At 40.7% G+C, this 24,649-nt stretch overlaps 1 protein-coding gene across 4 annotated transcripts; it reads left to right on the top strand.

Moving 5' to 3' along the window:
• The first annotated feature begins 444 nt into the window (after positions 1 to 444).
• RAD21 (RAD21 cohesin complex component) lies at positions 445 to 23,909 on the top strand. 4 transcript variants are annotated; one of them, XM_042869424.1, is made up of 16 exons: positions 445 to 580; positions 977 to 1,067; positions 7,286 to 7,368; positions 7,686 to 7,859; positions 9,611 to 9,740; positions 11,100 to 11,199; positions 11,822 to 11,928; positions 13,269 to 13,472; positions 14,056 to 14,181; positions 14,377 to 14,499; positions 15,797 to 16,020; positions 16,360 to 16,525; positions 16,882 to 17,033; positions 18,259 to 18,408; positions 19,436 to 19,519; positions 22,087 to 23,909. In XM_042869424.1, exons 4-16 carry the CDS (start codon positions 7,716 to 7,718, stop codon positions 22,276 to 22,278), a joined length of 1,902 nt encoding a protein of 633 aa, XP_042725358.1. In that variant the 5' UTR covers positions 445 to 580; positions 977 to 1,067; positions 7,286 to 7,368; positions 7,686 to 7,715; the 3' UTR covers positions 22,279 to 23,909. The 4 variants fall into 4 exon arrangements, with proteins under 4 accessions (XP_042725358.1, XP_042725357.1, XP_042725356.1 ...); XM_042869423.1 differs by lacking the exon at positions 7,286 to 7,368; XM_042869425.1 differs by lacking the exons at positions 445 to 580; positions 977 to 1,067 and adding an exon at positions 2,671 to 2,768.
• Positions 23,910 to 24,649: the final 740 nt, after the last annotated feature.

Below are 24,649 nucleotides of genomic sequence, written 5' to 3'. Positions count from 1 at the left end.
GTGTTTGCTGGGCAACGGCAGATGGGAAAGGCACGTGAAGCCAGGACAGCCCCCCCAGAGGAGACCCAGCTTGGGACACCCAACACGGCCCCAGGCCTGCGAACAAAACCCACGCTTCCTAGGCCCCACCGCTTCCATGGCAACTGAACCCGCCCCATTTCCGCCTCCCGTCGCTCCCCGCGGCCGCCGAGGCGCCGCAGCAGAGCTCGAGGCAGTGCGCAGGCGCGCTCCGTCGCCTCAGCCGACCTCTCGTCATCCCCCTCGCCCGCCACTTTCCCGCCTGGCGGCGCGGAGCGGCGAGACTGGGCGCACGCGCAGTTCTACAGTTCCTACTGGGCGCTCGCCCCGCGGCGGCCGTTGCTCCGCGCAGGCGCGGTGGCGGCGGCGCGGCCCGGCGCAGGGGGGCAGTTTAACAGTAAACATCCTGCCGATTTGAACGGCGGGTTTGGGCGGCAGGAAGGGCCGCGGCCGCCATCTTGTTTGTTTGAGTGAGCGGCTCGGCTGGGCTCGGAGAAGTACAGCGGGTACCCAGCCCGGCCCGGCCAGCCGCCGCGCCAGTCTCCCCCCGCCCCGGACACGGGTAAGGAGCGGCACTGGCCGCGCTCACTCCGAAGGACGGCGGCTCCCTGCTGGGGCCGGGGGCGGCCGCTCCGCCGCCGCGGCCTGGTGGCGGTACGGGCACGGCCCGCGGGGAGCGCGGTGTGAGGTGGGGCAGGCCGTGGCGGGCGCGGCGCGGAGCCGCGGGACTTCCGCGGGGATCAGGGGTTCGGGGTCCGGCAGCAGCGGGGTTGGGGCAGTTATGAGTGAGGGTCCGCGGGGCTGCTGCCCTCTGAGGACTTTCTGTGGCTCTCGATGGAAGGCTTCCGCTAAGCTTAAAGCGAGGTGCTGTGTTTGTGTCGGTAACAAAGGAGGTGGGGTACGTGTTCTTCGTTGGCGTGGCACTGTGAGGGTAAAAATGGCTTTTGGTTGCATTCAGGTGCGTGGAAGAAAACACTGTAAATTTAGAAAAGTTGGCATGCAGAGCCCCGTTGTGTGAACGTGTGTTACCTCATCCTCCGTGCAACTAGGTACGTGAGAAAGGGGGAAAAGTCGGAGCATTAGGATCAGGTTCGAGTTGTGAAGGTTCATTTTGCGTGTTTGATATTCTGTGGAACTTGGAAACACCACACACGCTGATCTAAAATATTTACTACAGAGGAAGCTGAGAGGAAACAAAAGAAGGAGCAAGAAGTTTGTCAGACCTACAATAATCTGAAATTGTCACACAAATTACTGTTGTCTGACCATCCAGGTTGCTGCTACACTACTCCAGATATGATGGTATATCCCCCAGAAGTGAGCGTAGATGCTCAGTTGATGCGTGAGTTTAACTGTGAGGCAGAATGTTAAGAATCAAGTTTTCTTACAGTCAGATTTTTGGGTGATCTGTTGGGGAAAAGATAAAAGACTGATAAAGTCTGTTGTCTTTATTAACTAACATGTTTAAGGAGTGTGTTAATACTTGTTTGCTGCAATTGGATCATTTACTCTTTTGACTTGGAGCCACAATTTCACTGTATGGTTTGGGATAGTTGAGGTAGGACCTAAAAACAATCTTTTCCACTGTGTAAATGGACACGCTGAATCTAAATGGTAGGACAGGATACCTGCAAGTAAAATAGAGGTGGCTGGAACAAATGAAGGAAAACCATTCCTAAGGATTGGTAACCTCGGACAATGAGGATTCTGAAAGATCTGCCATTTGAATTAGATGGTGTTAGTGGGTGCTGTTCTGGCAGTTTGATAATGTAGATGTGTAGTATATTGTGATTGGAGAACAGTGAATGCATTTCCTACGTAACAAGAGGTGTATTTTAAGCAGTTGCAGACTAGTAGTACAACCTTTGGCATAGCAAGTTCGAATGTAAGGTGATGGAAAAAGGCAAAACCTGCAGACAAATTGAAAATGCTGTCAGGTTGGGCTAGTTCAATTTCATCTTCTGAATAATTGATTTTGTGGACATAAGAAAGTGACTTGTCATTGAACTTCCATAAAGCTGGAGGTGCCACCAAGAAATGTACTAAATATAGAAAAATGTGAGTTAACAACACAACTGTAAAGTTATCCAAGGAAGATGAAATAATGCTGAGAGCACTGAGCCCTAAGGAGTTAGAATCGTAGAATCACCAAGGTTGGAAAAGACCTCCAAGACCATCCAGTCCAGCCATTCACCTACCACCAATATTGCCCACTGAACCATGGCTTTCAGTACAGCATCTAAATGTTTCTTGAACACCTCCAGGACAGTGACTCCACCACCTCCCTGGGCGGCCTGTGCTGGTGTCTGGCTACTCTCTTGGAGAAGTATTTCCTAACATCCAACCTGAATCTCCCTTGGTGTGACCTGAGGCCATTCTCTCTCCTCTTAGAACTGTTACCTGGGAGAAGAAGTTGATTCCCACGTCATCACAACCTCCTTTCAGGTAGTTGTAGAGAGTGACAAGGTTGCCACTGAGCCTCCTGTTCTCAAACAATCCCAATTCCATTCATTCCAGTTCCCAGCAGAGTTTGTAAAGACTGATCCTCTGATCATTTTTTTTCAGTGCCATCACGTGTTCAGTGTGCAAATGGAACTTGCTGGTGAGACGGCGTAAATGGTTGCAGGGAAGGTGTAGGCACGTAAGGGCTGTATGTTGGAGGACTGTGACATAAAAAAAGAATCAGGTGGACAACTACAGGACTGAGACCTTCTGGACTTGGGAGGTATAGGCAGCTCCAGCAGTGGCAGGTGAACAAGGCTGGGATTGGCGTGGCTTAAAGAAAGAGGAAAAAAAAAATAAGGGGAAAAAAAAAAAAACAGAGAAGATGATAAATGGAAGTAGAACAATATCACAAAGGCAGATGAATTATAATGACTGGGTGATTTTTGAACTGTAATATGGAAGACGTCTGCTGATCAGTGGTTCACTTTGGTTCTAGAATAGCCTTGTGACAGGAACAGAAGTAGGTGATAGAACAAGACTCTCAACCTATGAACTTGTGTATGTAAACATGGCCTCGTAGGGTAGCAGAAAAGTGGATTTGGTGAGTTAGAGTGGAGAAATTCTCATCTTCATAAAGTCTTTTTTTTAAGACTAAACTGTCAACTGTTATTTTATTACACTTCTTTCTGCATCTGTTGAAAGATGGTGCTTAACTCTGAGTGCTTTTCAGAGTTTATATACTTATGTTTCAACACACAGAAGAATTTTAAAACTTAAAAAAGGGGTGTCCAGCAGAGAGAAGGAGGTGATTGTCCCCCTCTGCTCAGCTCTTGTGGGGCCCCATCTGCAGTACTGCATCCAGGCCTGGGGCCCCCAATAAAGGAAGGACGTGGAGCTCTTGGAGCGGGTCCAGAGGAGGGCCACTAAGATGATCTGAGGGCTGGAGCACCTCTCCTGTGAGGAAAGGTTGAGGGAACTGGGCTTCTCTAGCTTGGAGAAAACTCCAGGGAGACCTCATTGTGGCCTTCCAGTACTTGAACGGAGCATATGAACAGGAAGGGGGAGGGGGAGGAAACAGCTGCTTATGAGGGTGGACAGTGATAGGACAAGGAGGGAGTGGTCTTAAAACTGAGACAGGGGAGGTTTAGGTTAGATATTAGGAGGAAGTTTTTCACACAGAGGGTGATGAAACACTGGAACAGGTTGCCCAAGGAGGTTGTGGATGCCCCATCCCTGGAGGCATTAAGGCCAGGCTGGATGTGGCTCTGGGCAGCCTGGTCTGGTGGTTGGCGACCCTGCACACAGCAGGGGAGTTGAAACTAAATGGCCATTGTGGTCGTTTTCAACTCAGGCCATTCTGTGATTCATTCTTTCGCTTCATAAGTTTGAGTTCATGGCTAAGATGAAGTTTGGCAACTACTGACTGCCCAGCTTTCCTGTTGTTTTTTTTGAGAGGATCAGTTGCTGGGTACTGTAGATAGGAAAATGAACTGTCTGAATGGTATTAGTATCACTTTACATATTCAGTTATTTTCTATATAAAATTGTAGACTTCAATACTTCTGTAGAAAGAAAAATATTTTAAAATGATGGGATTGTTGAGCAAGGTTTGGGCAGAGGAACTTGAAGACAGTAATATTGACAGTAACGTAACTGTCATTATGTCATTATATAACATAAGCTCATTGAAGCAAATTCAGAATGAGTTAAAATCAAGTTTAAGCTTTCTTAAAAGCTCAATTGGGCAGGGTTGGGAATTGATCCCAGCTGGTCTTGTGTGAGTACATAGTATTCTTACCTTGTTCATTTTCCTGTCTTTCTTGAAGCTGTAAGTTCTTAGGATGAGTTTTGAGGTCTTGTTCCGTAACTAGTCAATTTCAAAAGTTGACAATGATATTTTACCTTATAATCTGAAGAGCCATCAGCTACCCTTTTGCTTTTGAGGCTTCCTATTTGTTGCTTTTGCACCCAAAGACAGATGTTCTGTGTGTCTGCCTGAACGCTGTCTCTCCAAATAACCTTCTAGTGCTTTAACGTTGATCCCAACCTTAAATTACATTGGAAAATCTTCCTCCTTTTATGCCACTTCATTAATATATACTGCCCTGTGTATTAAAGGTCAAATAATAATATAAGGAAAATATTTGAAGGAAGTAAGAGCCGCCCTTGGGGCCTGCTTTAAGCCATTGTGCTGGTGCTCTAAACAGCTACAGTTGAACTGCTGCAGCTAAGACATGCAAAGACACGTTTTGCATAGCTGATAGAAGCAAGGTATTACAATACAGCAGGTCGGCAGAATTTCCAAGTGGCAGAGACTCCTTACTGTGACATGGGAAGATAGTGCTGCTTTGAACAGAAGTATTATTTGTCATCAGGAGTGCATTTTAAAGTGCTTTAAATGATCGGTACTCTGATGCTCGTGGTTTCTCTTGATGTGTTTTGCTGCGGTGAGGCTTCAGTAATGGGTGAAAAGAAACGGCCTCTGTCAGAAGTTAGTTATATTGGATTCATACTTGCTTCAGAAGTTTCTACTTACCGTACACGTGCAGTATATTTTTCCTGCCTGCAAGATGAGTGAGCTGTAGGTTTGAACCATAATTCTGGTACCGAGAGGAGTCAAACCTAAGAAGCAGTGCAAGCAGATTGGCTTTTGTGGTGTAATGGTTTTCAGCCTCTGTTCTTTGATTTAATTACTAATAGAGCATACGTTTTAAAGCCCATTCCCATACGTTAAGTCCCCTTATGGGGGAGTAGTTTGACTTGGGCTGTCAGTTCTTTGAAAGACAGAGGTTATTAGCAATTTCTGATTCAGAAAGTCAAAGCAAAAACCCCGCATCTTTGTGGTATAACTGACCTCCTCATTTATAGGGGCAACTCCAAATCTTAACCATTTGTGTTCTGCTAGCATTATCACTTCAGATCCTGGACAGCAGTGATAAGTTGGTCTTCTCATTAGTCCTAAAAGTACGTTCCATGTTTGGCAGGCAATCTTCAGTATGTTTTCAGGCTTACTGTTAATGGTATGTTTGAAGTTCTGTCATGCCCATGTTACATATTTTAATGATTGCAATGTATTAGTGAATAATTACACCAAACTCTGTGAATCAATGTATGTTCTTCTCTAACTGTTGAAAGGCCTTGTTAAGTGTGTGTTTGCATTCCTCTGCTCTTCCTCCTTGCATTTGTGGGTAACTTACAGGCCTGCTGCTCAGGGTAGTGCAACTCCAGTTACTAAAATGCTGTGCTACAAAGTTATGTCTCTGTGTATTCAAAATCATAGCATCATAGGGTTGTAGAATGGCCTGGGCTGAAAAGGACCTCAAAGATCATCTAGTTTCAATCCCCTGCTATGTGCAGGGTCGCCAGCCACCAGACCAGGCTGCCCAGAGCCACATCCAGCCTGGCTTTTAGTGCCAAAAAGTATTATGAGACATTTGAAACTGTGTGAGGGACTGAATTGTCCAGTGGCCTTTGAGGCAGCATGAAGTTTTCCAAAAGCCAGTGGGAGGAAGAGGGAAAGAAAGCTCTTATTGACCAAGGACACTTCCAAAGTGATTGTGTTTTGATTCCTAGAAAAAACTTGCTCATTTCCAGCTTGGCACAGCGCTGTTCTTAAACCCACACAGTCTCAGCACACAGAAATAAGCAACTTTGACTTTTGTTAATTGGCAGCTGTTATCACTGACACCTGTCTTCTGAAGTCATAACAGAAATTGTAATGCTTGCTGTGTACTGTGTTAGCTCAAGCTGAACGTGGCCTTTATTCTCTTTACATCTCATGTACTCCATCCATTCTTAGCTATGGACAGCTGGTGGCCAGCCTGTTTATCAGACAGATAAGTTTGATAATTGTTTGGACAACAGAAGAGTTTCCATTTTGTATTTAATGCAGCAGAAATTCAGGGCTCAAGTGGTTGACATTTACTTTCAGGAATCTATTCCTAGATATGCAGTTTTTCATTTATTACCTGCATATGCAGAGGTTGACCTTGCTTCCACTGAGCCAAGTGCTTTTTATGAGCATACACCATAAATACCGACAACTCTGCTGTGAAACTTGTTTCTTTTACCTGCAAGCTGATTGCAATCACCAAGCTGTTGTCTTGGTGAGAATTTCTCTCTGGCTATCGTGTTTACCAAGGCTTGTGTTTCACTGTGATCCTTGTTTGCTTTAAGTTGTGTTGGTACGCGTTTGGAAAACATGTTTTTATTGGATAGAAATTGATGTTCCTTGTGTTGCCAAAACAAAACTGCCCTTACTTACTGCAGTGTTGGTGCTCAAAAAGCCTCAGCTGTGCTTGCTGCATTTCATCTGTTTCACCATTTCTTCCCCCCTGCCCCGATACGGGTAGTGCTGGAAAAGAAGCTGTGTGTGGAGAATCTTCTGCCTCTTCGAAGCAAAGTTACTTCTAGCTTGCAGTTAAACTCAATCAGATGCTTACTTCTGCAGGTATTAGCAGCTTTATGTCACAAGACCTCATGGTGTCCTGCTTCCCCATGGCTTTCTATGCTGGCGTCTTTATCAGCAGTAAGGAGATACTTGTTAGATAAGTAGAAAACAGGTAGCTGCTAGGTAAGAGGAAGGAAGTCTTGCTTTCTGATGGGGGAGGAAGAAGAAAGTGAAACTTTCAGGAAATTTGGAGTGATGCAGTTAGTTTCCTCATCCCTTGCATGAAAAATATGAAATATTACTAAGAGGATTCTGAGATGGATAGCAGTCTGCTCAGAAATAGAGAGTTATACTTTCTGTTCTAAGAAAACATGGAGCAGTCTGCAGAGTTGACCACTGTATTTTAGAATGCCCTGTGTTTTGCTAAAACAGCATATAGTGTAGTAGCAGCTGCTGAGAAAGCTGGACCAGAAAGAAATGGAAGAGGTGGAAGACCACTGTGGCTAAGGAAACAGGTACACGTCTGTTTTCATTCTGACAGTTTGGTACTGTTGTCAACTTTTGTTAAATGTATTCAAGGATTTTTTTCCTTGAGTGGTAAACATTTTAAAGTTATGTGAATGGTTTTAGTCTGTGGAAGGAGCACTGATTGATCACCATTCTTCCTGCTTCATATTTTCTTTGCACAAAGTTAGGTATTACATAACCCACACCTGTAAGTGTTTTGTACAAAATTTTGATCTTAATGAATGAAAAGCAAACATAAGGAGTATGTTTGTGAGGATGTTACTCATCAAGAATTCTTTCCTTCTATTTGCCTTCCTCTTTACAGATCTGCTCTTCGATTTAGACATCTGGGACCATGTTCTATGCCCACTTTGTCCTGAGCAAGCGTGGGCCGCTGGCCAAAATATGGCTGGCGGCCCACTGGGATAAGAAGCTAACCAAAGCCCATGTTTTTGAATGTAATCTGGAGAGCAGCGTGGAGAGTATCATTTCACCAAAGGTATCTATTTTACACTGATGTAATGTTATCTTGTACTGAAAAGAAATTGTTTGTGCAGGTGGTAGCTGCTATTTGGGTTGCTTAGAATTGCTGTTCTAAAGCATGAAAAGGCCTTTTCAGGTGTGAAGTACTCTTGTGAATGATTCTGAAGATGACTTTCTTGTCAGTTTTCTAATACTAGAGTATCGTGCAGTTTAGTTAGAAAATGTTTTGTTTTGCATAAATGGAGAACTTGTATCTTGATATGTCGTGCATGATATAGAAGCAGATGTTTGCAAAAGAGGAAGCCTGAATTTGTGTGCAAAGTTATCTTTTAAAGGCCTTTGTGCTTTCAGAGTTGTTGGTACTGGAAGCTGCAGAAATAATATTTGAGATATTGTTTATGCTTGTGACCAAAGTACAAAACGGGTCTTTTATCAGCAGCAAAAAGAAGCAAAGACTCAGAATAGCTTGTAATGTCACTGTTTCTGTGAAGATAGGTTCATTCAATAACAATGTTACAGGGTAAGGTAGAAGCCTTGCTTTTGAACCTTTTGGTTTTTTGCTTGTTCATGGAAAGAAAACTGGGACAAACTTGGAAGAATGTAACAGCTGTACAGTTAGTGTGAAACTAGGGGGAATTTTGAGGAACTTGTGTTCTTAATGTCTTTTTCTCCTCTGCTGCTCATAAAAATGAAAATACCCATTCAGGAACTGGTGCACTGATTTGGTTATAAATTCTGTCCCTTAAGAGTAAGAAAGTCCCTATATAAAAAAGAAGGAAAATTAATTTTTCATTTCTTTTGATTGAATCAAACCAAACAGTGTCGCAGTAATGCTAATCTGGATTTTGGAACAGCTGCCATTATGAAGCAAAGATACCTATAATACAATTACAGAGATGCTTACTGTTCTAGTACAAAGTCATTTCCTTCAGTGCCAGCCCTGGAAGGATTTGGAGAGGATAATGTTTTTGGACTCAGCTGAGAGCTCATTTCAGAAAAAGGAGGAACTGCTGGGCACTCTTTCATACGTTTAACTTTGTGTAAGACTTTCATCAGTTGCTGTAATGTGAGTTAATGTATGCGGTTTTGTATTCATAAAGTTTGAAGGTAGACATTTAAGGTTTAATCGTGCTTCACACAAGTCACCTGTGCTTTCAAACTAAAACATTTAAGAAGAATCCTCTGGAGATATCCTGTGACTCCTTCAGTGCATGAAGTACTCAGTTACACAGCAAAACATTCAGGTTGAGGAGGAGAGCAATTGAACCTAACTTTAATATGACAGTGTTTGTTTATGAGCATCTTTTGTCTTCCACTGTTCTACTTTCCTCTGTAACTGAAGGACAAATGATGGAGAGGTAGCACAGCACTGTCTTTAACCACACTTCAGCTTTAATCACATTATAATTTGTTGCTGTCCAAACTTTGATTTAGTGACAAAGGTGTCAGAAAAGGATATGGGGAATTGGATTTTGTCTTGATGTCTTTTTTTTTTTTTTTTTTTCTCCAGTGTTTAGAAATTCCTTAAGTGAGATTCTCACCAATTTACAGTTTACCTACATTTTCCAACTTATCCTAGACTAACATACAGAGTATCATCTGAAACTGTAAACTTTTCATTTTTTATTTGTTTAGAATTTTCTACTGATCTTTATCTTTATTTGGAATATTTGATATTACTGAAAAACTCATACAAAGCTGGCAAGTCTAATCATAGGGAAGAGGTAAGGCTACACCTGAAGCACTGATTGTACAATCTTCTTTTAGGTGAAGATGGCACTTCGAACTTCAGGACATCTCTTATTAGGCGTTGTCAGAATCTACCACAGGAAAGCAAAATACCTCCTTGCAGACTGTAATGAGGCCTTCATTAAGATTAAGATGGCTTTTCGTCCAGGTACCTATCTTTGTCCACGTGCTTCTGAAGTTTTATAACCCTTTTTAAGGTGATATGAAGTTCTACTTCCTGTTTGTGACAGAATAACTACTTAAAGTTGTATAGGATAATTACAGGATAAGTTATTTTCCTTAGTGTTGCTTCAAGCTGGCTATGTGAATTAGTTGTATGATGAATTATTTTTTTGATTGAATTCTGAACAAAATCTTTTCCTATTGGGGCTGATTGAGTAAAACAGTCTCAAAAAGTGGCATGCTGACTTGAAACAATTTGAGGCACTTGTCTCTGTTCTCAGTTTACTTTGCAGCTTAACCATTCTGGTGTTCTTGTTTGCTCTGAGAATTGCTTACATGTTTTACCAGCTAACAGCTACAAATAATGAATTGCCCTGCAAGCAGGGCTAAGTTTCTTAGCTGCTAGCCAAGGACTATGACAAGTAAACTTCTGGAGTCGTGCTTGTTCCTGGTACACTATGGATGGTGATTCTTTGATTATCCATTGTGGAGGGGAACAGAGATGGCAGTGTTTCTGAAGTATCAGTACCTCAGAATGGCCTGTGTGGGTCAGAAGGTTCTGCCTTGCCTCCTGCCATGGAGCTCAGATCTCCCGCTGGTTACAGAAGAAATTGAATCTGCATTTTCCCTGCAGGTGTCCTGACCTCCAAGCTTTTGAATTAAACAGGGGCAGTGTTACTACTGGCTCTACATAGTATTAGGTTACTACTTACTGCTGGTTCTGTTTTTTCTGTGATGATGCCCATTGAATAGCAGATAAAGTATCTCAGGAGGATTAAAAAAGACAACAACCAAACTGATGTGATTTAGATCATCTGGCTGTTTTCAGTGCAGAAGCAGAAGATTTGTGTGGGTGGTTCAAGTACTGTGCTTGGATTTCAGAAGTTAATTGAATTGACTACATGACCAGAAGCAGAGTAGTTATTGTGTTGTCACTGCTTAGCACAAACCACATGTAGAACTGTGCATCTCATCTGGAGCATCTTGATCAAACAATTTCCTACCAGGTACCTGCATTAACAGATACCTGTGCAATATTCTGGTGACATAAAATGCTTGCACTAGCTGCATGGCTCAGCACTGTGCTACACAAACATTTAGTGACCCAAAGCTTGCAGTTCTTGCAGGGTTATACGGTATGACAGCTTGATAAGTAGGTGTTTTGTTGTCAGCCTGAATCTCAATGCTAACATTATCTAAAATTTCTTCATAGGTGTTTAGCATGGTTTCAGCTCAACAATTGAAAGACAATAAGTTTATGAAGGTACAGCTTCAGTGGAAACACAAGGAAAAATGCTGTCCTTGAAAGGAATGGGAACTCATGCCTGAGTGTTTTTCTCTGCAGGGGTTGTCGATTTGCCTGAGGAAAACAGAGAGGCTGCTTACAATGCTATTACCCTACCTGAGGAGTTCCATGATTTTGACCAACCGCTTCCTGATCTAGAGTAAGTTGATGCTTTTCTTATAACTTCTTAATGAGTTATCTGTAAACATGGCAAGTATACAGCTTGAAGACTTCTTAGCTTTTAAGAAATAGGGGGGTTACGAGGGCTACTGTTTTATGTATTATTTGTAATGGAATTTCTGGGATGTGGCTTGCTTTAATAAACAGTCTATTTGGTTTGTACTTAGTTTGGATTATGTAGTAAATTTCAGTTGGGGGAAAAAAAAAAGCTTTTCTAAGAAAAGTGCCTTAACACACAGCTGAGTATTAACTGAATACATTTACTAGGTACATTCTTTTTATAACTGTATTAATAGCTCTCAGTGTTAAAGGGGAGCAGTGCTGTTTTTAGTTATTAAATTGGCCTTAAAATTAGTGGCCCTGCATAACAAGGCTGAAAGAGAGGACTGATACATTTTCCAGAAGATGACACAACTTGAGTTGAAGGTTTTATCCTTTAATAGTCTCAGTGCTTCAAGTAGGACATTCTGTTCTGAGTTTGTCATCCACTTTTTCATTGATTTAAATGTGTAGTGAACTGCTTAGGAATTCCATGTTTATCTGTGGATTTGTTTGTTTATTTTTTAATGGAGATGTTAATAATTGCCTTTTGTTTGTTTAAGTGATATTGATGTGGCCCAGCAGTTCAGTTTGAACCAGAGTAGAGTGGAAGAAATTACAATGAGAGAAGAAGTAGGCAACATCAGTATCCTCCAGGATAATGACTTTGGTAAAATCTTGTGCATTATGTTGTTCGTAAACTAGTTTTGATAACTGTGAAGTTGTAGTCTTGCAATTACTAGAGAATTTTCTTGCTAAAGTGCAAAAACAAAGTAGATCAAACAGGATGCGTTTCCATATATTTAGTTTTTATGTTCTTGAGTTCTTCCAGGAAGTCTGCCCTCCGTTACTCAGCATGCTCCTAGCTGCTTACCTAAAGCTAAAGAATGTTCTGTCACATCAATTAGTGAAATACTGTATCAATTTTAATATGATATGATATGAAGAAGTCAATTGTCACTTGAATTCTAGGCGTATTTTCAGTCAAAAAATGCTAGGAGCTTTCTAAAGCTGGAGCAGTTGGTGGTGACAGGTTTGCTGATGCTCCTTTCAGTATGTGCTCAAGGATGGTGTTCTAAGATTTGAATCAAAACCTGAAAATATTTGGAAAATATTTACCTTTGGGTAGTGAAAATGAAATAATATCCGTAATTTAAAGATCTTACTGAAAGTGTAGTCTGAGCTTTGATTGTTTATTTGATATCAGTTTGGTGTCTGTACGTGCAGCTCGGTCTCCAGGCATAGGATATAACTTTTTGAGTAGTCTTTGAATATAAGATCCTGCTAAAATCTGTTTCAAAAAGGTTTAAAGTGGAGATGTTTTCTCTTGTAATTGCTTGAACAGTATTTCTGCTGTTAGTATTGATGAGCATTATTTAAGGCCACAAAAATTATTCAAGTGATAAAACGTCTCTGCTATGAGGACAGGCTGAGAGAGCTGGGGCTGTTCAGCCTGGAGAAGAGAAAGCTTCAGGGAAACCTTATAGCAGCCTTTCAGTGTGTAGAGGGGTAGGCTGTGAGGAAGAAGGCAGGATCTGGTATGATAGGACAAGGGGAAATGGTCTCAGGCTAAAAGAGGGAAGATTTAAATTGGACAGAAGAAAAAGTTTTATAAAATAAGGGTAGTGAAGCACTGGAAAAAGTTGCTAAGAGATGGTGTGGATGCTCCATCCCTGGTGACATTGAAGGGCAGGCTGGGCAGCGCTCTGAGCACCCTGCTGTAGCTGTAGGTGTCCCTGTTCATTGCAGAGCAGATGGACCAGATGGCCTTTAAAGGTCCTTTCAACTCAAATGATTCTACAATTTCTTCTATTTTGCCTATCAACTCTGAAATTAAAGTAACTCTGAAAATGTTTGTTTCAATATATATTGTGCACTTTATGAAAAATTGCAGGATGAAAATGATGAAAAGGTGTGGTCTTACCAGTGAGCCTTCACTGGTGTGCTGGTTAGCTAGGTCCCTTGCATACCAGTTCTTCTGCATTTACAGCTGTGAAATCATTTATGCAGGTGACTTTGGGATGGATGATCGTGAGATGATGAGAGAAGGTAGTGCATTTGAAGATGACATGCTGGTGAGCACCAGTGCTTCCAATCTCCTACTGGAACCTGAACAGAGCACCAGTCACCTTAATGAGAAAGCTAATCACCTGGAGTATGAAGACCAGTACAAAGATGATAATTTTGGAGAAGGAAATGATGGTGGAATATTGGGTATGTTTGAGAAATTAAAATATTTTTCCTCTATCCTATGTTGTACCTTAATACTTTTGGGGGGAGGAAGTTGTTTACTGTGTTACTTGGATCCTCTTAAGTTGTGCTTTCAGCAGTACAATTCTCCTTTATGAGTGCTGTAGCAGCACAGACGATGCATTCCAGGTGAACTGTATGTTTTTAAATGAAGTAAAATTAAGTCATCCAGAGCTTCCCCATTCCATAAAGCATGAAACATTCTTTAGAGATCAAACAATATACAACTCTTTGACTTCTTCCAGTGCTTTGGTTCATATGTTACAAGTAATGCTTCCACTTGAAGTACTAAGAAGCATAGCAAGGTGCAAGTATGTGGCAGGTGTATTGTAATAAAGTTTATCTCTATGTTGTGAGTTGGAGCTGAAATTTGCCTTGGAATGTGCCTTGTGATGACTTTCACGTCAGCATCAAAATATAGATTTCTCTAACTTCTGCACTCTTTCTCTACGTTCTCCTAAATTTGTCTATACTTCATTATAAATTTGTTTGCACTTTGTGAATTTGCGGAGACAAAAGGGATGATGTTTTCATACGGTCGTTTCAGATGACAAACTCCTCAGTAATAATGATGGTGGTATTTTTGATGACCCACCTGCACTCTCAGAAGGTGGAGTAATGATGCCAGAGCAACCTCCCCATGATGATATGGATGATGATGATAATGTGTCGAGTGAGTATGATCTAAGGCTAGAACTTGAATTGTTTTTACCAGTTTAATTAAGAATCTAATTCCTTAGAAGCATGTTGAGCTGAGTGTATGTATGAAATGTGTTGGACCGTTTTAAGATGTAGAGGGAGAGGATGGAAAGTGTAGCACTGTTTTTATTTTGATATTATAGTGCACTGTATTTGTTCTTGCTGACAGTGGGTGGACCAGACAGCCCAGACTCAGTAGATCCAGTTGAACCATTGCCAACCATGACTGATCAGACAACTCTTGTTCCCAATGAAGAAGAAGCTTTTGCTCTGGAGCCTATTGACATAACTGGTAAGTAAAGTGTTTGGAAGTATTTTCTTTGGATCATTCAGAGCCCACCTTAGTATGATGGAGTAGAAATGAATGACTCTATTTCTCAATTGAGAAGGAAACCAAGGCCTGAGTGCTGAATTCATTTTATCTTAATTTTGGCCTTTTAGTGTTTCTGGACAGGTCACTTGTCTCAGTAATCCTGGAGGACACTGGTTTATAACTTTTGAGGAATGCGTGGAGTTAAAAAGCCACAATGAATTGGAAAAGACCTTATCATGTCTTCAGCTGTATTGCAGTATCTGTAGTGCACCAGCACTGTCACTATGGTATTTTTGATGGCCAAGAGTGACTGTCTAAGTTGTGAATGCTGCTTAGAGAAGGAGTGGTCTTTTTTTCTAGTGCAGTTGTTATGAATCGCCGATCCCAGCAGATAAATCTCTTTATTTGAAGCTCTAGTAAATAGAGAAAAAGACAGAATTTCATTAATGCAAGACACTTGCTTGAAGTGGTGTTGCATTTGGCTTGGTATAAACAGATCCCTGCTTTAACTTAAGCATCACTTAAAAAAAAGTAAAATAAAAAAAAAATAATAAAAAAAAAAATTAAAAAATGAAAAAAATCTGTTTATAAAAAAAAAAAAGTAGTTTGTCCTGTATTTGTAACCCTGGACTGATTTACTGCTTGACCAGTCAGTACGCCGTGGCACTGCCCTCTGCTGGTAAGCTAGCAACAGAGGTCCTTAGCTCATTGGCTGGGACCAGCAAAGACAGCGTTTTCCAGAGCTTCAGGGTCTGCTGCCAGGGGCCAGGCTGTAAACAATTTACAGTAAAGCCTTCTAGAACAGGATGAGAGGTACAGGTATGATAACCACCCGTATTAATATTACCAAAGGTCACATAGGGCTTAAGGAAAGAAAAAAACAACAAACCTTGTTACAGTACTTTGGCTTTTTGGCCAGTGGGACCTTACATCTCAGGGATTTGCTCATGAACACCAGCCATACAAACCATGAGGGAGGAGGCATATGCAGCTAAGGATATTGGCAGTTATAAGAAAGGTTCAATTACACTATGAGTGTAACAGAAGAATTTGTAGGCTGTGGGACTGTATTTGTAGTGAGTAACATTTGATATAGTGCTTTTAGGTTTTCATACTTTCTAGGGCTGACATTTCCTTATTCTTGTGGCTGCATTACATGTGGTCAAATAAGGCTTATAGAAAATCTGTAAGATTTCTACTACAATTTGGTATCTTGATGAGCTCACCTGCTTTTAAAAATTTTTTAAAAATATTTAATTTTAAAAAATCTCAACAGTCAAGGAAACCAAAGCGAAGAGGAAGAGAAAGCTCATTGTGGACAGTGTGAAAGAGTTGGATAGCAAGACCATTCGAGCCCAGTTAAGTGATTACTCTGATATTGTTACAACACTGGACTTGGCACCCCCTACGAAGAAACTGATGATGTGGAAAGAAACTGGAGGAGTTGAGAAGCTTTTCTCTTTGCCTGCACGGCCTCTGTGGAATAACAGGCTACTGAAGGTAATGCTTTTGTACAAATAAATTTTATATCAGATGTGTTCAGGGTTGTGCCTCACTGGTAAACACCAGTATTTGAGTTACAATCTAATTGTAATTCATCAGTTTTTCTTCTTGGTTTTGCTTTTTTTTTTTTTTGGGTTTTTTTTTTTTTTTTTTAAGAAAGACTTACTAGAAATGACATGAAATACCAATGCTTATTTATCAGTTACAAAATTTTTCTTGTTTATAAACATTGGAGAGGAGATTAAGAAGGAGGAAGGAAAGATGGCATGTGATTGCTTTATGTGACGTAAGACATTGAGAGCTGCAATAGTGAGTAGTTTAACCTTTCTCCTGTAGCTCTTTACTCGTTGTCTAACACCCCTGGTTCCAGAAGACCTAAGAAAGCGGAGGAAAGGTGGAGAAGCTGACAACCTTGATGAGTTCCTTAAAGACTTTGAAAACCCAGAGGTGCCCAGAGAGGAACAGCAACAGCAGCAGCAGCAACAGCAGCGGGATGTCATTGGTTTGTTTGTCATTGGTCGTTTGGTCAAAGATGCTCTGCTTTCCTTCAGAGCTTGCTTCTTTCCTTTGTTCTTAATATTAAGTTCCTAAATATAATGAAGTACTTTAATTGCTTGCTTAGCTTTTTATACAGTCCCTGACTTAAAACAGCTTTTTTTTCTAGAAATAGAAGACAGATTTGGTTTGATCCAGTGGAATAAGTGGGTATTGAATTGGTTTGTATACACATCTGTGCCAGATCATTGCAGAAGCTATGCAATCTGTTAGGATGCTTCATTCTAAATAGCAGATTTTACCTAGATACGTCAGTACTACTTGAAATTACATTACTGGAACTGCTTTTATTATGGAATATAGATGAACCAATTCTGGAAGAACCAAGTCGTTTACAAGAGTCAATGATGGAAGGCAGCAGGACCAACCTGGACGAATCTGTTATGCCACCTCCACCTCCACAAACTGGTGTTAAACGCAAACTGCAGCAAGTGGAACCAGAACCAGTGTTACCTGTAAGAATTATTGTGATTTTTTTTTTTTTTTTCTTTTAGTTTTAATCAGAAGTGGGAAGTATCTTTGAGCAGAATGTGACACAGATTTGAGGTACTGACTTTCTTTGCTGTCAAGATACAGTGGAGTAGTAGCAGAATCTCTTAAGAGTTTATGGGGTTTTCTAAGCCTTTATGGGGTTTTTCTGAGAAGTTTGTGTAAGCTTTCTCCTGAAGTCTAATCGAGTAGGAACTGATGGTGTTTCATCCAAAGAAAGTCTTCAATGAATAAATTACGTCAAGACCTTCTGCTGTGGCAAGTGCATATTAGAAAGGTCTGTGTGAGCTGCACATATTCTACCTTTTGAAAGATATTCCTGGTGGTTCACTGTTAGCAGTTCAAACAAGATCTATCAGGAGAGTTTTCTCCTCTGGGTTATGGGTAGGCTGTTTCGTATCTACCCCTTCTATAAAAACTGTGCTGCACTATGAACTCAAACCATATTTTTTAAGGGGGAGAAGAAAAGTGCAAAATTGAAGTTACACTCTTCCTGAATGCTGACCTGGTGAGAAGGAGCAGTCCTAGATTGCACAGTCTTTCTCATGTCTGTGAACTTGTTATCCCACTTCTCATGGGATTACAGGTTACTCACTGTTGAATGATGCAGATGTTACATGGTCTTATAAAAAGCAGAGCACTGGATGAAATTGGTCTCAACTGTGCTGAAGTGGATAATGTGTTTTGGGGTAACTTGGACTATGCCAACAAGATCAGGTCTCTAGGTAAACATACCTTTGAGGTACCTGCTGTGTGATGCTCTCATATAGAAGTAAATGCTTAGAAATTTTACAGAGTGCCTTGTTCTTAGTTCTGTCCTGCTTGTGTTGCAAGGGACAACACTTTGATATGCTGAAGGTGTCTTATTGACTGAGATAGTTTGTTCATGTAGTACTGTGTCCAGTTACGTGTGATGATCCAAGAAATGAGGTCAGTAGTTTTGCTGGGAAGCCTTTTTTCTTAGTGGTGCCATGACTCTTGTTTGAGCAGAGTGTGAAGGATGAAAAATGCAGGTGTGGAGAGCAAACGGACAAAAACATAACCGGTCATTTTTCAACACTTCTTATAAATGGCTAAGAGAAGAGTTAGAGAGACTTGGATGTTGTGAAACTGTTTTGTAGTGTCAGCATTCTGTTGTGAAAGCACCAGTAAAGTGATTCTCTGTTTATCTGTTCCTGTGTATTCCTTAAGCATCCACCATCACAACAGCTGGAAATACCACCAGTAGAAATGCCTCCAGAGGAGCCGCAGAACATCTGTCAGCTAATACCAGAGCTAGAACTTCTACCAGAAAAAGAGAAGGAGAAGGAAAAAGAGAAAGAGGAGGAGGAAGAGGAAGAGGTAAGAGCAGAGCTCTTAAAAAAACAAACCAAACAAAAAAAAAGCTATGTAAAAAGGGTTTGTTTCCTTGGCGCTGGTCGATTTTGTATTCAAGAAAGGTTAACTTTTTATTTGGGAAAAGTTAAACTTTAGAAATGTAGCTGTTGCATGACCATCTTACAAATCACATCTGCGTTCTCTTGGGAGTTAGAGGACACTTCTCTTCTTGAGGTTTGATTTAAGCCACTCTCTCTGAATTTTGATGCTTTATGCAAGAAATTTTGGACTTTGATTTTCTTAGTACTGCAGCAAGCTGTTGCTGTTTGCAGTCAGATGTTGCTTTATAGGAGTACGATCAAAACTAAGAAATACATCTTGACTTAATTTTGAGAAATGAAAGAAAAAATTGTCCAGGTGGTGTTTTCTGCTCAATTTGAAATACCTGATTTAAGACTGGAAACAAAGATACTTACATGTGTTGCTTTCATGGTGATTTTTATAATTGCAGGCTTTGAAATATAGCTTTCATTTTAAAAGCCATATGCAATACATCTTCTGTAAATAAGCACTCTTCTGAGTGCTTCATTGGACATGGTCCTCTCTAACAACACAGCTCCCTTCTGCAGCTTTTAGCAACCTGTTTTCCTTTTTCAGTAACTCCATTTCCACACTGAAATGAGAATGTCAGCGTTGAATAAAGTTGACAAAATAAAAGAATTGTTGATACTGTGTTTAGATTAGATAAGTCTTCTTTCATTAAGCCATCCTGAGTGAACTTCTTTGCATTGCTAGTTGCCAGCATGACGTTTTGAGGTACAGTCATAGTGGCATGCAGCCTTACTAAGATACATCAGCTTAAGCATTTATCTTCCTCTGTCCCATTTCCTACTCCTGGCTGTACCCTGAGGGCCAGGTTGTCCATACCTGCTTAGATGGTGTCTGTCTTGGCAAAAAGAAAAAGCTGCACTGATACGTAGAAATACCTCTTGTCAAAGTTGGTGCATGAGAACATCTGTGGTTTTGTAAATGAGAGTCTGGCTACTTGCAGGAAGAAGATGGCACGGGGGGTGATCAGGATCAAGAAGAACGGAGATGGAACAAGAGGACTCAACAAATGCTTCATGGGCTTCAGGTACACATTATCATCTGCTTTCTCTTGAAGTAGCTTTTAATGTATCCACTGGCACTGTTGACCTGAGGTGAAAGTTTAAGTAAAAACTTTATTGTCAGAAGATAGAGAGTTAAAATATCAGCTCTATCACAGGCAGGACATACTCTTGTAACTGACTAAATCATAATGTAACTGCCATGTTTTTCAAATAACATTAGAAACAAAACATTTGAAACAAAACTTTTCACTTACATGTTTTCCAGCCACACTCTGTACACAAGTAAGATTCCCAGAAATGCAGTTTCTAAAATAACTGAGTTTGTGTTCTTGCAATGAAACCTTAGCACCCCCTGACTTTGAGCTCTGTAAGAACGGGCAAACATCGTCAAGGTTCAGGAACGAAACTGTTTTGTGGGATGTTTGCTCCTAGATGGACAAGTCTGAAATCTTCTGTGCTGCGATAAGCTGAATCTGCAGCAACTGGGGGAATATGACCTTGACTGTAGTGCAGCATTACTTTTCAGCAGGTGGCTTCAGACTGCTATTGTCAGTCTGCACAACAGATAATCTTCTATAGAATGGATTCTTGCTTGCTAGAACTGAAGGGCTTTTTCTGATAAGAAAATTGAATACCTCTAGTATATATTTGAAGTTGAGTGCAAATTTGTGTCTGCTTGCATGTAGGTCTACCTTTTGCTTTTAAGTCTGGGTTTGTGGTTCCTACCCATTTCCTCCCTTAATTATTTTGGCAACTTTGGAGATTGCGGTTTCACTGGAGTGTCAATCCTATCCCTCTAAGCTGGCTTTGTTTTCCAAAGTCATCTTTCTTGGGGTGAAATTAGTCTCCATCTGCTGATAAAAGCTCATTGTCACTATTGTGTCTCTGAGGTTCTGTTATAGTTGTGGGGTTTTTTTTTTGTGTTGTTTTTTTTTTTTTTTAAAGTTGCTGATTTTTCAGTCAAGTAAGATTTAGTGGTAATTTCTGTTTTCTCAGAAATACATGCTCAAGCAAAAGCTTTAAATTTCTGGAGCATGAGCATGTGACATTGAAGACTAATGTGAATGAAGTCAGGTTTTTTTGCTTGCCTGCAAGAATTCCACAAGCTTAAGATTGTTTTAAACTGTTTATATGGATTAAGTCTAATAGGCAGTGAGGCAGCACACTATCACTTCCCCAGTGAGATGGGGGACAATATCAGAAAGCTAAAAACAAGGAAGTTTATGGTTTGATGTAAAGATGGAGTAGCAGGTGAAGTGTAGTTGATTGCACAACTGAAGCAAAATAGGGAACTCGTTCACTGCTTCCCACCAGCAGGCAGATGGTCAGCTGTTTTCCAGTGTAGTAATGCAGTAACTCGAGACACGTCCCACTCTCCCTTCCTTTCCCCTTATCCCCTAGATTTAATTCAGCATGAATGTATGGCATAGAGCATTAGCTGATATTACATATCAGTTGGGGTCAGCTGTTGTGGCTTTGGCTACTTTTAATATCTTATGCATTTCCCAGCTTTCTTGCTTTGGGGGAAGCATGAGAAACACAAGGCCTCGATGCTGTGCAAGGACCGCTTAGCAGCAGCTGAATCATTGGTGCTTTATCAACCTGTTTTGATCACAAATTCAAGACGTGGCACCAGATGAGCTGCTATGAAGAAAATTCATTCTGTCCCAGCTAAAACCAGCTGTCAATTTAAAATCATTTTTAAAGTGTACAGATGTTTAGTTGGTAATGTTCCTTATTTTTTTTTCCTCTGTTTAATCATGGATTTCTTACAAGAGCTTCAGAATTTGCCTTGGGCCACATCTAGCTTAGTTTGATTGTCTCCTCCGTGTGCCCAAAAAAGGATCAGACTGGATAGCCGAAACATTAAATCTGTAATGAGACACAAAGTTAGGACCTGCTTAATATGAAGTAATTTCATTTGGCCAGCTTAGTATCTTTTCATCTCATAGATATTCCAAAGTAGATGGCACTGTTTTAAATTGAAGATGTTAGTAGTTGTTCTAGGCAGCAAACAAATGTATTTCCCTGTGTCCTTTATATTCTGGCCAAGACTTAAAAACAAACAAACAAACAAACAAACAAAAAAAAAAAACCTTAACCAGTTTTGGATACTTTCTTTCAGACAAAGAGGATTTTTAGAAATAAACAGGCTTTCACCCAGGGAAAATGATGCCTCTTCACAGAACCTGAGCTCCTGAATTACTTTTTGAAACAACAGTTCATGATTCTGTTTGGTGTTATTTTCATTCTGAGAAATACAAATAGAAAATAGTTGTTCTGTAGTTTAAAAAAAAAAATAAGCCACTGGCTGCTGCTATCCAAAGGCTTTGTGTAATACTGCGGTGCTTCTGCAATATGTGGCCTCAACACTGTTGGTTTTCTGTTTTTTTCACCCATTTTGGGCTCTTAGGTTTCATTTAGGTAAGATCCATGTGCAATTTATACACATGTTGTAGTGTCCCTGCCCAGCGTTGTGTCACAATCCTTCCCGGCATCCCTCAGGTGATAACAAACAGAATCTTGCCAATTGCTATTCATGCTTGTATGTGTTTTGTAAATGTGCCTTATCGATGTTTGTGTTTTTCAGAGAGCTCTTGCTAAGACTGGAGCAGAATCCATCAGTTTGCTTGAGCTGTGCAGAAATACAAATAGAAAACAAGCAGCTGCAAAATTCTACAGTTTCCTGGTACTTAAAAAGCAGCAAGCTATCGAGCTGACACAGGAGGAGCCTTACAGTGACATCATAGCGACCCCCGGTCCCAGATTCCACATTATTTGAATGGTCAGACGCAGCAGAGCTAGTGTTTGTTCACTAGTGCGTACGTGTATTGCCCCTTCTGTAGGGCCCTCAAGACCATCGCAGCAAACTTAGATTTTATTGTCTGTATAAAGTCCTCGTTGGGTTTTCTGGGGGGTTACCTGGGTTTTCTATTTTAAATTGACCACTTAAATTTTTAGTGAAACTGCTGGGGTGGGAGGCTTGAGTTCCAGCTGCAGAAACCAGGCAGCTCAAGGACCCGGATGAAGATTGTGCTAAGAATGCAGAGCAGATGTGTGCAATATTGGTGCATGTAATGTTTGAGTATCATGACAATGTCTTACTATCATTTGACTAGTTAATTCAGTAGTGATATTTTAAAACCTCTACAAGTAAACCTGAATGGCCAACCTATCGTCTGGTTAAAAACTTTGCCAAACTTGTCTAAAATGTTCGGTCTGCTTCTCATAGTTGTGGTTTTTTCCCCTTCCTTAGATCTCTGTGCATACTGTGGGTCTTACAGCTGCCAATATGAAAGGTAGTGCCTGATACGTCAGCTTGCTTTGTCACTGCATTTTTGCAGTCAGATTTTTGTAGCCCTTGATGCTAAGGGGAAACGGGTGTCTGTGGAAAGCCCTTCCTGGGGGTGACACCATTGCATACATGAAAGGACTGAACGTGTGTTAAGCATTTTAGATGAAATGGAACTTTCTACTTATCACCTCATTACGGTCCACTACTGTTAATGGCTAATTACTGTTAATAAGCATCAAGTGAAAACTCTAGCCATTTCATTTAAACCTTCCAAGATATCAAAGTACTTTAGGTTTGTTAGAGCTGTATATAAACTCCAGACTTTTTAAAACAAACTTCTAGATTGTAAATTATCTGATTTTTATGAAGCAGGCTTACAAGGGTAAGGATAAAAAGTTGAACAGATTGCCTCTGTAGAGGTATGGCATTCAGATACCACCTGTACTGAAAGGGCAACAAGCTTGAATATACGGTGTGAACGGGCATAATTCTGCTTAATTGTGTAGCGTATTAATGGCTCTTTGGATATATTTATGGTTTTAGTATTGATTTTTCCAGTAATGCACACTCCTGTGTTCCAAACATTTTATCAGATTTGCAAGAGAAGTCCCATTTGGTTTTACATACAAACAATGAAGCTTTACTGTGAGATCAAGTAGTACCAGAAATTATGTGAATATATTGATTATGGAAACCTGTCTTAACTTTTTTTAGGGCAAAATTATTCACACTGAAGGTTCTGGTTTTAATGTGGGCACTTTGTGGTATAATTTAGGGACTGAAATTTCAGTGTATACAGAAGTGTAAAATTATGTGAATGTTTAAAAAAAAAAATAATCTGCGACTCCATGATGATCATGTTTTAATAATCCTTGGAAAAGTTAATTGTATAAAATTACTGCAGCTTTATTTTCAACATGATGTGCCTGTAAAACCATGGTTTTCCCCTTTGTAAAAAGAAACATTGTAGATAACTTGAATGTTTAATTATAGAACAGGTCATTCGTTTCTCGTTACACTTTTTAGTCTGGTTTTGTTGCTTTTCAAGGATGATATTCTTGAAACTAGTTGATGCTGTTATGTATAACTTTTCTAATAAAAGTTGTGTTATAAGCTGTGATGTGTGAGCTCCGTATGTTCTTTGAACACCTTTCACTTCTGTAGCAAGGATTGTATTGCTTATTTTGGTATTAGGAGTGGAAGTATACTGATAGAGCTGCTGGAGAGATTTAATGCTTGAATGTGCAAATGGATTTCCTACCATTAGGAAGGAGAACTGACTTCAGTGGCCATCCTGTGGTTTTGTTCAGGCGCTCTATGCTAGGAATGTCTGTGTGGAAAATTAGAGGAGGCTCCATAAAGTGATTAATCTCCATGCCAGTCCCTTCTGAATGCCAGAACATTTCCAGCCTGAATTCTTTTAGCTCTGCAGTTCTCTTTCTTCTAGAATTGCCTCTGTGAATATGTCAGTGCTTCTGAAGATACGTGGTCCTTGTAGATCCAGACGCTTGGATCCAAGCCTGTAAAAGCAGCAGATCTCCTATGGAGTCCCTCAGGTTACCTGCAGAGCTTATGCAGAACCCAGGGTAATGAATTCTGTTTGACTCATGCTGTCTCTGGGAACTGAAGAACCAGCCTGGATCCAGTAAGGTAACTTCATCACACAGAAGTGACTGTACTGCTTCTGAGTTTCAGCCACCTTTGGAAGCAACTGATTCTGTTTGTGCTGCAAATTTGCAGGCTGGCCCATGTTGAGCTAGGTTGAGTAGGTGTGTGTGTGCAGCTTATCTGCACTGGACAGTCAAGAGTTGTTTTCCATTTCTTTGACTAAAGCTCTGTGAGGAGGAGATACTAAAGC

Source organism: Lagopus leucura, unplaced genomic scaffold, assembly GCF_019238085.1.
Source record: "Lagopus leucura isolate 7727_CA_CO unplaced genomic scaffold, USGS_WTPT01 Super-Scaffold_100002, whole genome shotgun sequence".
Taxonomy (NCBI): Eukaryota; Metazoa; Chordata; class Aves; order Galliformes; family Phasianidae; genus Lagopus; species Lagopus leucura.
Note: the sequence above shows the minus strand (reverse complement) of the source record. Positions and strands in the feature narration are given on the sequence as shown.